Genomic DNA, 18,756 nt, shown 5'->3' on the forward strand with positions numbered 1-18,756 from the left:
ACTTCATTTAGGCCATGGTCTTCTCAATCACTTGCTATGTGTCTGAAAGCTGGCCAATGAAAAAGTATGACAGGAGAAGAATTAATGCCCTTGAGCTGTGGTGTTGGAGAAGAGCACTGATTATCCCATGGCCTGCCAAAACAACAAACAGATATGTCCTGGGGGGAAAAAATACAGCCAGAGTACTCCTTCGAGGCAAGGATGGTGAAGCTTCATCTCACGTATTTTGAGCATGCTGTTAGGAGATGCTACCCCATGCCTGGAAAGGTGGAAGGTCGACAAGTAGAAGAAAGACAGTGAGATGAACTGTAATGATGACTGCAGCAAAGGGCTCGGGTATGTCAGAGATGATGGCACAGGAGAGGACAGGGTTCAGATCTGCTCTTCAGAAGATCACTATAAATAGTACTCGACTCGATGGCACCTAACAACCACCACCTTTCCAGGCATGAAGCCACCTTCAAGGATTGGCCCTTCCTTATATAACATGTCCAATTTATATGAAATAAAGTTTTAAAATCATTGCCTCTAAGGAGCAACTGGGCAGTTACTCTTCTTCCAAGGCTTATATGTTTGTTCTTTCTGCAGTGCACAATATAGTCAATATTCTTAGTCTACACAATTCAAAAGCACCAATAGTAACCATGGCTTACGTCAGGCACACGTTAAACTGGCTTCCTCAATCGTTAACACTGTAAAGTAGTCCCTGACAGCACATTTCCCCAACCTAAGTCATCTTTTGACTTCTTGACTCCAGCTGCAATGGGTATTAAACTCAAGTTAAATTAAATCCTAGACCACTTCCATCTTTTCTTCACTTATCACGATGTTTCCTATTGGTTCAGTAGGGAACATTTTCATTTCCTTGATGTTGAGGTATAATCTACACTGAATTTCAGTATGTGTTTCAAGTCCTCTTCACTTTTAGCAAGTAAGTTTATGTTATCTGCCTACTGTAGATTGTTGATAAATCCTCCTCCAATCCCAACGACAAGTTCTTTTTTCATATAGTACGGTTTCTCAAACTACTTGCTCAGCATACAAATTGAATAGATATGATGAAAGACATACCTCTGACTTATACAATTGATGATTTTAAGCCATAAAGTATCCCGTTAAACTGCTTAAATTTGCCAGGTATACATCCAGCATGAGCACAATTAAGTGTTCTGAAATTGCCATTCTTCTCAATGCTATCCATAATTTACTATGATACATTTACTATATAGTTCAATGCCTTTGCATAGCAAATAGAACACAAGAAAGCATATGTATGGTATATCCCATGCAGATCTTCCAAATTTCTTGGTACAGACAACTGAGTACACTCAGAGCTGCATCTGTTTGAGGTAAAACCATTCAATTGATATTCTGTCCATTCCCAGATCCTCCCCCCAGACCCGCCCCACCCAATGTTTTCAGTGCAGCCTGGACTTCCTCCTTCAGTACCATTTGATTTAGACAGTATGCTACTTCCTGAAAGGATTCAGTGTTGGCCAGGTCTTTTTGGTACAGTGACTCTATGTATTCCTTCTGTTTTGTTTTCATTATCTGTGCCTTATTCAATATTTTGCCAAGTATTACAGCTCAAAAATTGTGTTCATTCTTCAGATATTTCAGGTTGATAAATGCCCAGTCTATTCTTCCCTTGTGATTTTTTTCTCTTTGTATATCTTATTACGGATGTTAACAGGTTACAGTTCAGGATGGAAACAGGACACAGTTGGCAGGATTCTTTCCATTCTCCTCCATTCTTGCCTTTCTTCAAACCATCCTCCATACCGGAAACAGAATTTTAAAACAGAAATGGAATCTTGTCATGCTGCCAGCTTTTAATCCTCCAATTACCTCATTTCATATTTAGGAACAAGCTTCAAACTTATGAAATCATAATTCAGCAGGAACCACATGGTCTGGCCCTTGTGTATTGCTTCCCAGGAACATCTTACACGTTATTCCCTTGCACTTCCCTTCAGTGATCCTAATACATTATCATTTCAAACATTCTTCTCTGTAAAATCATGCTTGTATCTCCAAACTGTTAATAGTTTGGGAGACAGGAATATATACAACAATTTTAAACATCTTACTGCAATAAGTTGTTCGCATCAATGCACTGCTCTGTTTTAAACAAATAGTGAAAACAATCTAGGAAACTGCACCAAAACATAAAAAAGAAAGAAGCAGAATCTATCTCACCTATTTTTAAGATAGACACTGAGGGGGGGAATCAGGATGATACTAACATAATAAGGGAGAGGGAAACTAACAGAGTACAGCAAAGGCAGAAAATGGGCTCAAGTATTAATATACGATAGATGGCATATTTAGTTGAATGATGGAAAAAATGGATTACTGAATACAATGTTCTTGCGCTAATTGGTCATCTGGTCATTAATATAACTAGATATTTTTTTTCTCTTATGGCTTAGACACTCAAAAATATTCTGATAACTACCAGATAAAATGTAATAACTACATATGCAAGACTGAAATATTGATAAAGCAATATGGAAATGAAGTCATATTTTTAAGTAAATTATTCCCCCCCAAAAAAACTATACATTAATACTTGCCTCTGGAAACTCTATGTACTAACAGTGCTCAGGCTGTTCGTTCATAGGGTCACTATGAGTCGTCTACAACTCAACAGCATTAAACAAAATAACAATGACGATGACCAAGAGAGAGCTACGTTGGCCTAGTGGAAGGAAGCTGTGCAACCAAGCCGAAGGTGGGTGATTGTCATCTGTGGCCCTCGGCCAGGTTCAAATTGTCTTCCTGTCAAACATTCTTCTAGGTGGTATAGCACTGGTCTGTGCATTGCTGTACAGAGGTAACTCGTGGTTGCTGTGATGCTGAAGACTGTGACAGTGATGCGTCAATTGTGGTAATGGGCACCCATGGTGGACAGTGTTGGCTGGAGCTTCCCGACTAAATCAAGCCTGGAAGCAGGAGCGGCATCCACTTCCGAAATGGCTTGCCTCCAGAAACTCTATGTACGAACAGTGCTCAGGCTGTTCGTTCATAGGGTCGCTATGAGTCATCTACGACTCGACGGCATTAAACAACAACAACAACAACAACAACAACAACTTTAGTGATATGAAAATATATCCACTATAAAAGTGGAAAAATAAATCACAAGGGGGCCTCAACTATATGACTTTCTCATGTAGAACTATATGTTTTCATCTATAACCATATTTAAACATTATGTATAAAAGATTTATAGAAACCACCAAACTATTAAGAATGATGGAAGCTTCAGGGTGGTCTTTATCCTGAAGGCTTTTATCCTATGTAAAGTTTTTCCTGAGGATGAACATCTTCACAGAAATAACTATTTTTAAAAACATTGTGTATTACTTTCCTCAATCACTAATTAAGCAGCAAGCTATTAAGTATAAGACATTGTGGCAGGCAACGAGGAGAGGGGATTTCTGGCAGTTATAACAGTAAATAGCACAACAGACATACGTATTCAACAAAAGGACTATTCGAGCATTAAAACAATCATTTTCAAACAAGAAAAGAAATGGGTCTCTATCTTAACTCTGACAAATGATATCTGGGAATGATCCTCAAAAGCAGCTGTTTCTGCTTTTGTGCTATGGATACTTTTGGTAATCTGGTGACTCCTACAGGGCCCCTTCACAGAATAAGCATTTTAAATGCATAAATCAAAGCTTGGAGAATTAAAGAACAAACACATTTTGTTGAAAAGCATTTATTAAAATATTTTCTCTTTGATTATTAGCGCACTACACGTAAGGCACTGGATTTATATCAGAGAGAATGGAAAGTTCATTTTTAAAAGACATAACAAAGTAAAAACTCTTGCTTCAGAAGAATAAGACCACTGAACTATGTGGTGGTTTTCATCAAGGCAAGTCACATATCTTCTTGAACAGTGAGTTATTTTCTGTTTTTATGTCTTAAGATATGAAAATCCTGATTCACAGAAATAGACTGTTGCAAATATAATTAAAACTTCCATAGTTTAGTTTACAACATGGAGTAGTTTACAATCGAAGAGTCAATTTCCTTATAGTCTATATTAGATTTTTGTGCTGAAGTCCATGGATTTACCTTTGGCGAGGTCAACATTCTCAATGCAATTTACATCATAAAGAAAAGGATTGTGAATCTTTAGCTCAAATGTATGCCATCTGGATAGAGGCAACTTTTGAAAGAATACTGAAATGCTTCCAATTGCTTGCAGACTGTTCTTGTTAAAGAAGGTTTTAAAAAAATAAAAAAGAATTATTATTTAGGGTGCAATGCAAATGAATAGATATGAACAACTAAAAATCTCACTATGATAACTAACCAGGGAGTATAGATTTATTCTGATAATTGTTGTTTTTGTTATGTGCCGTTGAGTCACTTGCAACTCATAGCGATCCTATGTCCAGCTGCCCTAATCCCTGCTCTATCCTGTGCCAATCACACTATCTCCAACACTCCCATCCCAATTACCCCAGTCACTGAATCAATCCACCTCATAGAGGGCCTTCCCCTCCTGCACTGTCCCTCCACCCTACCAAGCATGATGTCCCTCTCCAAGGACCAATCCCTCCTTACAACATGTCCAAATAATTAGCCAGCTCTTATTTCAAATAGCACAAGGAGATACTGCATGGTTTAAAATCAGAAAAGATATGTGTCAGTATTGTATCCTTTCACCATACTATTTCAAACTTTTCAGCAAATAATCCAAGGAAAAGGACTACCCAAAAAAGAATATACCATCAGGACTGAAGAAGTCTCATCAACAACCTGCATTATGCAGATGACACAAACTTACTTGCTGAAAGTGAAGAAGATGTGAAGCACTTAGTGAAGAAGGTCAAAGATCACCGCCTTGAGTATGGATAACACTTCAACATCAAGAAAACAAAACTCCTCACAGCAAAGCCAACAGGCACTGTCACTACCAAAGGATTTTGTTTTATTTGGATCCACAATCAAGGCCGATGGAAGCAGAAGTCAAGTATACACTTAATATAAAAATCACCGACAACATAAATGTATTCGGTTTGTAGAAATAACTATTATTGAATATAACTGAAATATTTCTTCTACATATACTGCTAAACAAGATAGTTACAGTTATACTTTCCCTAATTAATTCAGAGGACAATGAATTAACTTATTGCAAGAATAAGATACGTTTGACCTCAACCACCTATTTTTATATTTTATAAATATAAGCACATAAACATATTGTTTATATGAAAAACTATAAATAAAAGGAGTATTTTTATACCAATAGCACTTAATTTCTTGAACTGCTAGTTATGTACTAGAATTCACTGATGATTTAACATCAAAAATTATTTTTAATGCTCACTCTAATGAGACCTCAATTAGTTTCTTGTCAGTTTTGCTGAAAGCAAAGAATTAAAACCACCAAACTTCCAAAAGGATTTGTTACACACTCATTAGAGTCATTCACTTCCTCAATTGGTGTCTATCAGTCAGGGTTTCAGCAGAAAACAGATGGTGCATTCAAATTAGAATCATCTGAGGTGGGTTTAATAAACCATTTGCAAAGGTGTAGGTGGAGTGGAGGACACACAGATCTCTAGTACCTACGGAGTAATTATAATCCCTAGGCCAGAAATGGAAAGCGGAGGAAGCTGTTCTGGAAAAGAAAGAAGTCCCAAGGAGAGAACTGCCTTCAGAGGCAGCCCGCGAGGGAAAGAGAGTGCAAGGCATGTGCATCCGGGTCTCCCTGACTTCTTCCCTCTGATCTCCAAGTTGGTGCACATGAGAGCTGTCACAGAGGTATACGGCCAGCTTCTCCCAGGCTGGAATATGGTGAAGAATGGATTTGGAGAGGCAAAGCCAAGACGTCTGTCTGTACTTGGGCCCTGGGAACTTGTACACCCGAAACAAGCAATCAAAGTTTGTTCCATCCTGTATCAGCCTCACAATCTTGCTGTGTTTACGCCCACCGGTCCAGTCACCCTGTCACTCCACCTCAAGGGTTGCCCTGAAGACCTTTCGCAGGCTAGAAGCTTTCCTTTTCTTCGGAGGGTCAGATGAAAATCCTCATAGACTTCTTGTTACGTGCCACTGAATCGACTGCAACTCAGAGTGACCCTATGAACAACAGACCTGGCCCTGGCCCAATCTTATATCATCCTTGCCATCTCCAAAATAAACCTGAGCCCATAATTACAGTCACCATGTTAATCCATTGTGTTGAGAGTCTTCCTCTCCTACACCGACCTGTACCATGATGTCTGTATCCAAGGACGGGCCACCCCGAACAACACACCCAAAGTATGTGAGATGAAGCCTCACCATCCTTGCTTCCAAAGGAAAACTGTGGTCACTCTCTCTCCAAGACAGACTTGTTTTTTCTTTTGGCAGTCCATGGCGTATTCAGTGCTCTTCTCTAATATCACAACTCACAGGCATCGATGATTCTTCTGTCATCTTAACTCACTGCACAACTGTCACATATATATCTAGTAATTGAAAAAACCATCCTTGGATGAGGCACATCCTAGTCTTTAAACTGACGGCTTTACTCTTGAGCTCTTAGGAAAGGTTCTTGTCAGCACATTTTTCAACTGTGATATAAATTTTGATTCCTTCTGTTGGTATTATGAGTGTTGACTGTGGATCCAAGCGAGACAAAATTGTTGACAACTTCAATCTCTTCTCCATCTATCATGATGTTACCTATTGGGCCCACTGGTGAGAATTTTAATTTTCTTGATGTTGAGATGTAATCCATATTGAAGGCTACAGTGTTTTGATCTTTTGCAGCAAGCACCCCAAGGCCTCCTATGAGCAAGCAGAGTTGTGTCACCTGCATAACACAGGTTGTTGATGACTCTTCCTCCAATCCTGATACCACAGTCTTCTTCACCGAGTCCAGATTCTTGTGGGTCACCATAGTTATCTTGTTCCACTTCTTGTTCCAATTTCCTAAAACATTATTGCTTTAATTTTAGTGGGTATCAAACAGTTCCTTTTTCCAAATGCCTATAAGCTGCCAGAATGTTGTGGGTTGTTTTTTTTTTGTAGAATGAAGCTGGGCTAAATCAATACCTATTTCTAAATATATACATAATATTTTAATAAACAGTTGAGAAAAATGTTTGTTCTTTTACAAAAACCATCTCCTCTTTACCTCATTTTTAAATGTTGTGCACATTACTTTAGAGCTGTGCTAACAAATTTATTCCATAAATAATTTCATTTCTTCCAAAAGCTGTGACATAGAAAATTTACAGTGAAGAGCAATCACTTCAAGAATAAATTATATATTGTCTTTTCAAAATGTCAAAAATTATTCTAAGAATTGTTCTTAAAATTACAAGAAAATAAATATTTATTTTTTAAAAAAAATTTTTGTTCACTATAAAATTCTTTCTTTTTTCTATAGGTTTGATTTTTTCCTGATGCAATCTTTGATAAATGAGAGATATAAAAATAATACTTAAAATAACATGAAATTTTAGTAAATCAAGAAGTAAAATAAAGCTCACAAGAATGTACTCTAGTGGCAGAAGCACAGGATAGCACCTGTTTATTGCCAGATATGAGTAAAGTTATATAAATAACACATTCCTCTAAATTACTGCTTCATAAACTTTATTGTGCATCTGAATCATCTATGAATCTTGTTAAGATGAAGACTCTATTGAGTGAGAGTCTGCTTTTCTCACAGATTCCCAGTTGAAGCTGATGCTGTTTGTCCATGGACCACACCTAACGGCAACAAGGCTTCTGGTGCTATTTAATTTTTATTGAAGCTAAATCCAAGAAAGCATCTGCAAATTTTTTTAAATATAGTAATAACTTCTTACTGATAAAAATATTTTTCTTGATTGCTTTGAAATTCCTAGGTACAAAACCTCTAAAGTTAGGCTGAACATAACGTAGTTTTTTTAAATTTTGCCTCCAAGGTTTGCAATGACCTCCAGAAAGTGAACTCAGAATACACAATGAAATAAAAAGTTTTGAGTTGTACAGACAGGGACCTATTTGGGTCATCTATCTTTTCGGAAAATTCTGGAGAAAATGTGCTACAACACGTATACACATTCTAAGCATATTCATCTACTCCTGTGTTTGTTTATAGATGTTTCAAATCAAAGAAACATTTGCTTCTATCTTAAGAAATTCTGTCGGGGCAAGTCAAATGAAAACCTCCAGCCATATATAGGGTTTAGTCCATACCCATAATGATTGATATCCCAGCCCTTCGGTGGAAGAAACAGTCTCCCCTGTTTGAGGTAAATGATCTCTTGCAGGCACACCATTTGGATACCTAGAAGAGGTAATTTATCTCAAGTGGGCAAACACTTTAATGAAAGCAAGAACGTTGCCACCTGTCCAGTATTTCCAGAGGCAACATGGTAATTGGGGTCTTTGCCCACTGCCTATAAAAACTTCAGTAAAGTTTAAAAAAGTAACAAGGGTAAACTACCCTTAGCACTTTTTAAGCAATGAAAACAAGATGTCAATATTGACCTTGCAGTCCATGAGAAGTTAAAAACACTATTCTATTTCCACTGAGACATGAGGGTCAAGAAAGAAATAAAACAGTAACATTTACTGGACATTTGTACAGATACAAAGGATCTGTTTAAGCAGGTTACATGTACTCTTTATAAGAGCTAGCTCTAACAGCCAGAATCTGAGTCAAATTTTACAGATGAGAATATTAAGACTGAAGAAGTAATAAGTAAACTGCCCGATGTCATACAATTAAGAAACAATAAAGTCCAGATTCAAGTTCAGAGTCCAAGTTCTTAATCTAGATTCTGCTACAAGTCAACATGTTTTAAGAAGATGTTCTCTCTCCCAAATACCTAATATTCATATAATTCAGTAATGAAATAAATGTGAACCTGTTTTAAAGCATATGTTCTGCTTTTTTTTTTTTACCTTAGAGCAAAGATAATACAAGAAGCAACCCAGTTACAATTTCTTATATTAAAGGCTACTATTACTACTAGGTATTGGCATATGTGTAGCAGAGTCTTCATAAGTTTAAAAAGAAAATATTACAGTGATGCAAGAAATACCAAGTCTTCACATCTAAGATGGTTGAAATTTTCAACAGTTCTTTTAAAAATAAAGGAAAGGAAGTGATGGTTTTCATGAGCTCCTTCTCACTAGACCTTTCTTTCTGGACCATCTTTTTTCTGGAAGCTCCAGTGAACCATGTTCAGCGTTATGGCAACACGCAATCCGCCTCCACAGGCTGGAGGTGCCTATGTGATGTGCATTTGTCAGGACTAAACCTTGTTAGCTGCATCTCTATATAAAAGTATATCCAGGTGTGGTAGTTAAAAGTAAGAAAAATCTAATTCAAAGTATATTGTCTTACTTTAGACTTTCCCAAGATCTTGTCATTTCAGTTTCTCACTTGACTAAAAAAATTAAGAAGGGGCCCATAATCTTAGATGACGCAGGAATAATGAGCTGATAATCCTGCTCTGTTCTATGATGAAAGCAAAATAAGATTGTTAAGTTAAGAACTCTCTACGTAATAGTATTCTACTAAGATATTAAAAATTATCCTGAAGATAACTATTCTAGAAACAAGATAAAAATTCAAAACATAATATTTATTAAATTAGCTCGCTTAAGATGCCATAAGCAAATCACAGCACCACTCCTGTGGTTTTCTTACCAAAGATAGAAACTTTTAATCCAATCAAGAGGAAACATCAAATAATGTGATTTTAAGGAGTATGTGATCACGACAGGAAATGGCCCCACACTGCGAGAGACTAAAGGCTGAGAGACTATTTCACATTGAGGAAGATGAAAGAAACACGATTAAAGGCAAGACATAACCCTGAACTGGATCTGCTTGTCATCAGGGACAAAGCTGATACAATGAATGAAAATGGGATGGAGTCTGTAGAAAAGATGGTAATGTATCAGTACTGCTTCCTTATAGTAATGGTTGGATTACCTCTATATATGAGGAAATCCTTGTAGGAAATTACACTAAAAGCGGATAGAGTGATGGTGTATTATGTCAGTAACTTTCTCAAATATTTTAACAAAATAGAAAGTTCCAGAGAATGGGAATTATCAAACAATATCACTAATATCACACACAAGCAAAATCTTGCTCATTATTCAAAAACATTTGGAAAAATAAATCAACAGAGAACCACCAGAAGTACAGGCTGCATTTAGAAGAGGCTGTGGCACTAGGGACATCATTGTCAATGTCAGATGGATCTTGGCTGAAAGCAGAGATTACCAGAAGAATGTCTATCTGTATTTCATCGACTAAGCAAAGGCATTTGACTATGTAAATCATAACAAATTGTGGCTAACCTTGAGAAGAACTGGAATCCCAGCACACCTGCTTGCAAAACTTATACTTGGATCAGAAGGCAGTCATCAGAACAGTGCAAGGAAACACTGTTGTTATTGTTGTTATGTGCCGTCGAGTTGTTGGCGACTCAGAGCGACCCTATGTACAACAGCCCTAAACCCTGCTCTATCCTGTGCTAATCGCATTGCCTCTGACACACTGCAGGGTTCAAAATCAAGAAAGAAGTGTGTCAGGGATGTGGTCTGTCTCCATACCTCTTCAATCTATATGTGGAACATATCATTCAAGAAGTTGGTCTTTAAGAGGAGGAATGTGGCATCAAAATTGAAGAAACACTCATCAACCACTTGAGTTACCGAGATGACACATTCTTGATTGCTGAAACTGAGGAAGACTTGACGCATCCGATGAAGAAAGTCAAGGGCTGCAGTCTTCAATACAGATGGAAGCTCAACATCAAGAAAACAAAGATTCTCACTACTGGGTCAATTGGCAGCACCATGATAAATGGAGAAGAGATTGAGATTGTTAACAATTTCAGCTTGCTAGGGTCCACAATTAACACTCTTAGAACCCAGGAAGTCAAAAAAAGATTAATTGGATTAGAAAAGTCTACAGTCAAGGACCTCTCCAGAATGCTGAAGTGCAGAGATGTAAGTAAGATGTCAACCTAGAGACTAAAGTGCGCCTGATCCAGGCCATGGTGTTTGCAATTACTTGCTATACATCAGAGAGCTAGACAATTAATAAGGATAACAGAAAAAGAATTGATGCCTTTGAGTTGCGGTGCTAGAGAAGAATACTGAAAATCCTATGGATTGCCAAGAAAACAAACAGGTCTGTCTTAGAGAGGGTGAAACCAAACTGCCCTCTGGAGGCAAGGATTCTGAAGCTCCATCTCTCATACTCTGGACATGTTGCCAAGAAGAACCAGTACTTGGAAAAGGACATCATGCTTGGAAGAGTGGATGGACAACACAAGAGAGGATGAGATGGATTGACACAGTGACTGGGGTAATAAGAGCAGGATGTGTTGGAGACAGTGAGATTGGCTCAGGATAGGACAGGGTTCAGAGCTATTATACATAGAATTGGTTGAGTCACAGGTGATTCGATGACACATAACAAAAACAACAACAATTTAGTATTTGTATTTTTCCGTAATTTTTACGTTATTGAAAAATAATTTTCTAAATGATGATATGCAACAGGAGATATGCTATGGCACCACAGTACAGACTATGAGTGGAGGGAAAGAAAAATACACAGATTAAACAAATGAAAGGATATATATAAATGTTGACTATAATTATTAGTGCCTAGTGAGAAAATGTTTCGTTGTTATTGTTGTTCTATTCTGATTTGTTTTGCTTTAGAATCTTCTGAATTGACCAGATTTTGTTTATAACAGTGCTGAGATGTGGATGCAAAAATTTGTATTTTTCCTAAAATAGAAAAATTCTCTCTTGCAAATATTGTAACGGCTGAAATCATCCACAAATCCATCCTTGTTTCTTGCCAGCATTCACCATCCCACTAGGGTTAACCTTATGACCAAGCTGAAGCCAAGAACACCAGGTAAGCTTTCAGGGATACTTTTCCATCTAACATAAAGGAATGGAATCAGTAGTTACGACATGTCACATTTTTTAAAAAACGCTCTTTTGAGGGATAATTCATCTACCCATTCAAAAAGTGTGAATCAATGATTTTTAATCTTTCATAGAGTCATGAAATCAACTTCAGTGCCCCCAAAATAAACCCTTACAAATCACACCTTATCATTACGCAGTCCCTTTTTGAGTCAAAGGAAACCATCATATGCTTCCATCTCTACAGAACTGTCTAAACGAGACAGTCAAGATAAGCAGAATTATACAATTTATGATCTTTTGTGAAGGGTTCTCTGGCTCAGCTTAAGTTATAAAAACAAAACACTTAAAATGTATTTCATTTAGAGGGAGCTCTGGTGACCTAGTGGCAAGAAGCTGCACTGCAATCCCAGACATGTGTGGTTCGAATCCACCAGATGCTCTGGTGGAAAAGGAGGGGCAGTCTCCTCCTGCACCAGTCAGATTCAATTTGATGGTACACATGAAAAAAAAATAAAATTTTTTAAAAATTTAAAATATATTCCATTTAGACTTTTATTTCAAGCTTAGCCCACTTGATGTGTTTTTGCCAATACAGTAAATATGTATACTGTCATCCAACAGAAGAATAACTTTTAAATCATCAGTTTGCTATTATCAGAGCCTACATCTAGCCATTATTATATTATTTGAAATCACAACAAATTATCTGTATTTGCATAAGAGTTCTCTGAAGAATTAAATTACCTATTATCAACACCACATTTCATTAAGGGAAATGTGTTAACAAGTCTAGAATACTATTTTTACTATTAATATGTCTAGAATGGTGGTAACCATTCCAGTGGCATAGCCACATTTTTCACTGGAAAATAAAGTCAAATCTCTGATTATAGGTGGTTCCACACTTGGTAAAAGGAGTCAACTATTATTTCAATGTTACACAATTTTTCCACTACCCAGTCCATTCCACCATGGGGAAATCATAAAACAATGAAATAATTTAATTTTTTTTTTACTTTCCAAAGAGAAAAGTGAACTGGGGTGAGGGATGGGCAGGGAGGAAACTGTGCAACAATGAACGAATGGAAATCCAAAGTCTCTCTAAACTTTCATTAAAATAATTTCTTTAAAAAATTTTACATTGACTCATGGTTACCACAAGAGTCCAGAATTAAGGCTGCATAGTGAAGTGTACTCAGGGTGGTGGGAAGGGGGCGGGGGATTGTATACTGATGAAAGAATTTTTCTTTCACTTTTCAAAGAGAGGAGCGAACTGGGGAGGAGGGCTGGGCAGGGAGAAAAGTGCAACAATGAATGAATGGAAATCCACAATTTCTGTAAATGTTCATGAAAATTAATAAAATAAATTTTTTTAAGTAAATGAAAATATAAAAACATTTACATTGACTCACTATATCATTAAATACATATTTAATAATCTTTCTGTACCTGAAAAAAAGATAGATGAGATCAAATTTTCTTTCTAAATTACTTTCTAGAATTTTTACTATCAAACATTTCTGGATATTTGCTTTTAAGTGTACTTTGAAATGATTACAAAGAAGGGACAGTACCTGTTTTGCTAATAACTTCCTGCAATTCGACCATCGAACTGATTATGGCAGTAAGAAGGTCAGAACTGGTGAGCCAACTGAACGCTTGTAAACAACGAGACTGCTCCTTCTGATGTTCTACAGGGAGAGAAAGCCATGAAGAAGGGCTACGAAATGCCACTAAAATTTACATTGAAAATACATAGCAGTGTTCAGCTACTTTAAAAGACCAAAACTTGCACACACCTGCTCCCTGTATATGCCTTAACTATAAACTGACAAATGAAAAATAGAGAAATGTTCTTGAGTTCTCATTCATATTCTTTAACAGCCTTCTTCTTTGTAAGTTAAAATTTGATCATTATTTCCTCAGAAGAATCAAATATTCAAAAATGTTAATGGAGAAAAATCATATTTTCATCAATTTTTCAGCATATTTCTAATATATCATTTTATACTGATTTATAGAAAGTAGAAATAAGTCATACTGATAATAAATTTTAAATAGGGCAGCAGTAGCTCTGGTTTAACCTAACTGAAGTATCACTATATAAACCTGACATCTCAGTTAAGTTTATATAATACAGAAGTATATAATAAAGGTCCTGTGGCACAGGCTGTAGAGTGTACTGCTGTTAACCTAAAGGTAATTGGATTGAGTCCACCAGTTGCTCTGGGAGAGAGATAGGCATTCTCCTCCTGTGCAATTTACAGTCTCTAAAATCCTGCTAGAAGATGTGCTATGAGTTAGTGCTGACTCAACAGTAATGAGTAAATAATGTACATGTAATTTCAACTTGATCTCTAAACTCAAATTATAGCTATCAAGTTTTACACATTATGTGTGTATGTGTTTATACATCATTATGTGTATATATAAACATGTTGTTGTTGTTGTTGTTGTTGTTGTTATGTGCCATCGCGTCGCTTGCGACTCATAGTGACCCTATGTACAACATCCCTGAACTCTGCTCTGTCCTGTGCCAATCACACCATCTCCGACACACCCATCCCGATTACCCCAGTCACTGAATCAATGCACCTCACAGGGGGCCTTCCCCTTCTGCACTGTCCCTCCACCCTACCAAGCATGATGTCCCTCTCCAAGGACCTGTCCCTCCTTACAACATGTTCAAAGTATGAAGCGCTTGCTGCAGAGGATCAAGGACTGCAGCCTCCAGTATAGATTGAGGCCCAATGTCAAGAAGACAAAGATTCTCACCACTGGGCCAACTGGCATCGTCAGGATGGATGGTGAAGAGATTGAGATTGTTCCACAGCTTCAGTTTGCTTGGCTCCACAGTCAACACTCTTGGCACCAGCAGCCAGGAAATTAGAAGACATATTGCCATGGGAAAGTCTGCTGTCAGGGACCTCTCCAAAGTACTGAAGAGCAATGTTGTCTCTTTGGAGACTAAGGTGCGTCTGATACAGGCCATGGTCTTTGCAATCACTAGTTACGCATCAGAGAGTTGGACAATGACCAAGGAGGACAGAAGGACAATTGACACCTTTGAGCTGTGGTGCTGGAGAAGAGTATTGAGGGTACCATGGACTGCTAGGAAAACAAACAGATTCAACCTGGAAAGGGTCAAACCAGGCTGCTCCTTGGCGGCAAGGATTCTGAGGCTCTGTATATACACATACATATTGTTGTTGTCCTTTGCTGTTAAGTATAAATTATCAATGTCGTTGTCTGCTGTACATTCAGAACTGACCCATAGCTGGCCCTCTGGTGGGTTTTCAGAAGCAGTAAATTGCACAGGATCAGGAACTCTGATGGCCATGTGCTAAGAAGCTGCACTGAAATCCCAAATGCACATGGTTTAAATCCACCAGCTGCTCTGCAGGAGAAAGATGGGCAATCTCCTCCATTGACATATTTACTGCTTCTGAAAACCTGCTGGAGGCTCTCCTGTGGGTTGGTTCCCACTCAGCAGCACTCAACAACAACAAGTCACACAGATACATATGGAGAGAGAGATCTCTATCTCTATCATCTATATCTCTATATCATGTGGTCTAGTGGTAAGAAGCAAAGGTGCAGAGTTCAAATCTACCAGTAGTCCTGTGGGAGAAAGACAATCTCCTCCTGTTTGATTTACTGGAGAATCAGCTATGAGTCAGTTTTAATTGGCAGTACATAACAACACATGTGCTGTTTCACAGATATGTGTGTGTGTGTGTGTGTGTGTGTGTGTGTATTTGTTTTAAAACCGAAAATCAAAGCCAAATTTAGATACATAAATTAATATTTCTGATTTAATATGCTGTATGACTTTTTTAAGCTTTTGCATATATTTGAAGCCACATATCTTCATACTGTGTATTTCACTTAAAGACAACTTAGATCAAATACAATGCAAATGATCTTACTTGGAAACTTATGCTTGTCTTTCGGCTCTCCTGTACACACTAGCATTCCTATGCCTTCTTTGAAATTCTCCATCCAGGTAAAGAGAGAAGCACAAGACTGGCCTAAAATCTTGAGTCTGTTTGCTGCCAAAATCGCAATAACCCCCTTCCGAAACACACGTATCAACCCCTTGAAGGATTTCTTCTTCATCTTGCCTTCCTCCTGCTTCTTCTCCTCTATGCTTGACAAGGCCTGGGCTATAGTTCGAACTTCCAATTTGAACAACTCGAACGTGTTGACTTGGTCTTGGAGAAAATCCCTCTGTGTGGACAAGGCACATGACCGGCTATACAGCGGATACAGGGCCCCAGCCAGCAGAGCACAGGCCGCCAGCAAGGACGCTTGCTCCCGATGCGTCTGTGACAACACATTTTTGAAATGTGTATTTTCAAGAACCAACTGTTCATGTGACTTCTCAATAAGGTTCGATTTTTCCAAATTTTTTTCAGCAATTTCCTGAAATTTCTAAAAGAGAAAAATTAACTTTATTATATTTGACCAAGTAATAAACAGACATTTGATTCATTCACCTTTACTGAGGAAGTTAAAAAAAAAAACAACAAAAAATAAGAAAAAAACCAAAACCCTGCTGACAGTGACTCCTTCCTTTTCAAAAGACCTATGTACTAAACTATTCAAAATGTCCAACTGTAGTAAGCCAAACAGCTTAGATCTGAATGCGGGCATTGATTTTTAAATCCTCTGACATAAAAGCTTTACATAAAGCAGAACACATAAATTTAAAACAACGTCATGAGCTTCCTGTACACTGTACATCTGGGCATAAATACACATATTTGGTACAAGAAAACATGCTCTCTCTGCAGAAAATCTCTCCCATTCTTTACCAACATTTACTTCTACTTTTAAATGAAGTTACACTGTCAAAGCTATACATGAAGACTTTACTTTTTGCAAAAATAAGTAAGGAGTTAAATCAATGATATACCAAACAGCATTTAGCTGCTCCCTGCATAGTAAAGTTGATGGGACAGGCCCTCAGAGCACACCCTTTCTCACCCTCTACCCATCCTGCTTATTAGAGCAAATGGACAGCCCCTCAGAGCACACCCTGTCTCACCCACTCCCCAAGCACTGTGCCAACAGTAGGGAGAAATGCTATTTGAACTGGGCATCAATAGCTGTATGCCCCTTCTTTCTTAAGCAAGGTGCATACAACATAAAACTTAATTGTAAATGAAAAGAAATTGTAACCACAAACACATTTTGATCATTAGAAAAGAATGCAGTTGGCCATGAAATCACAAGCTTAATAATCAAGAAAATGTTAAGGTAAAAGATTATATGATAACAAAAACACCAACAATGAAATAAGAAGCACATGAATTTAAAAAATTTGGTCAAAAATGTGAACAGGAAAGTTACACAAAAACACCCTGGTATTGGTACATCTGACACATAGGCCAATGGAATAGAAGCATCCAGAAAGAAATCCATTCACTATGGACCTCTACGTTCAATGGACAAAATAAATTCTCTTTAAGAAATGGTGCTGGGCGCGGTTCAAATCCACCAGATGGTCTGCTGAAGAAGGAGGAACAATCGCCTCCTGTACCAGTCAGATCCAATTTGACGGTACACACATAAAAAGAATAAATAAATAAATAAAAATTATCTTAAAAAAAAAAAAAAAAAGAAATGGTGCTGGAAAAACATCGATTTGCCGAAAACTCAAACAGGATCTTAACCTTTTACTGCACTAAAAAAGTAAAAAAAGGAAGGGAGGGAGGGAGGAAGGAAGGAACACTAATCAGACCTAAATGTAAAATCTACAACTACAATGACTATAAAAGAAAAGTAGGAACAATCCGGGGGCCTAATATATGGAGCTCTGGGGGCTTAGTGGTAAGGAACTGCACTGCCACCCCAAAGGCACACAGTTCAAATTCCATAAACTGTTCTATAGGAGAAAAGATGGTCAATCTCCTCCTGTACTATTTAACACTTTTGAAAACCCACTGAAGGGTCAGTTCCGAAGATACACAACAACATATGGCAGAATTACACCCACAAATGTATCTGAAAATGGATAAACAACAGACAACTGGGATCTTCTAAAAAATTACACACTTGTGTGTATCAAAAGACTTCACTAAAGGAGTAAAAAAATCATAGAGTTTAGTAATGATAGATAGAAAGATAGAGAGAGAGAGAGAAATAGACAGACAAGCATATGGCCTATAGAAATGAAAGCTATAACATGAACAGATACATGCACACCTATGTCTACGGCAGCATTATTCACAACAACACAACTATTAAAATAGCCTCAATGCTCATAAATGGATGAACACACACCCACCCACTGGAAATGCTATGAATTATCAAAGAATAACAGTGAATCTGCAAAACTCTTCATAACACAGATGAACTTAAAGGCCACTATGCTGAGTCCAATTAGTCAACCATAAAAGACAAACAGTGTGTGAGCTCACTATCATAAAAAGTCAAGAAAAGTTTTACATGCACAAGCACTCCCTGAGGTTTAACCAGGAGTGAGAGAAGAAACAGCAAACCCTTAAATAGAAGGCTGATATGCATTACTTCGGGCGAAGAAAATGGCAATATACAATAAGGAAAAGGTCAGCACAAAATTACTAAGACCAAGAAGAAGACTGAAGGAGGAGTACAAAATCAAAGGCAACGAAGATAAACCCTATGACATGCACAAACTTGAAACAAGGATTAAGCAAAATTTACAAGTGACTATGCAACAGATACGCCAGGAACAAGGATGTGGAACAGGGATGGAAGGTGAATGGGAATACATTTCTTTAAATATATCTAAATTTGACAGACTGTATTTCTTTTCTTTTTTAATTTTTTTTTATTTTATTATTT

At 37.5% G+C, this 18,756-nt stretch overlaps 1 protein-coding gene across 1 annotated transcript in view; it reads right to left on the minus strand.

Moving 5' to 3' along the window:
- The window catches only part of CCDC171 (coiled-coil domain containing 171), a 313,076-nt gene that overhangs the window by 165,169 nt on the left and 129,151 nt on the right, over positions 1 to 18,756 (minus strand). The window contains exons 16-17 of the mRNA XM_006881285.1: positions 15,855 to 16,359; positions 13,500 to 13,616 (exon numbers count right to left, since the gene is read on the minus strand). Coding sequence (XP_006881347.1) covers positions 13,500 to 13,616; positions 15,855 to 16,359 — 622 coding nt within the window. The remainder of the gene's footprint in view (positions 1 to 13,499; positions 13,617 to 15,854; positions 16,360 to 18,756) is intronic.

Source organism: Elephantulus edwardii, unplaced genomic scaffold, assembly GCF_000299155.1.
Source record: "Elephantulus edwardii isolate Elephantulus edwardi_28Jun2011 unplaced genomic scaffold, EleEdw1.0 scaffold00014, whole genome shotgun sequence".
Taxonomy (NCBI): Eukaryota; Metazoa; Chordata; class Mammalia; order Macroscelidea; family Macroscelididae; genus Elephantulus; species Elephantulus edwardii.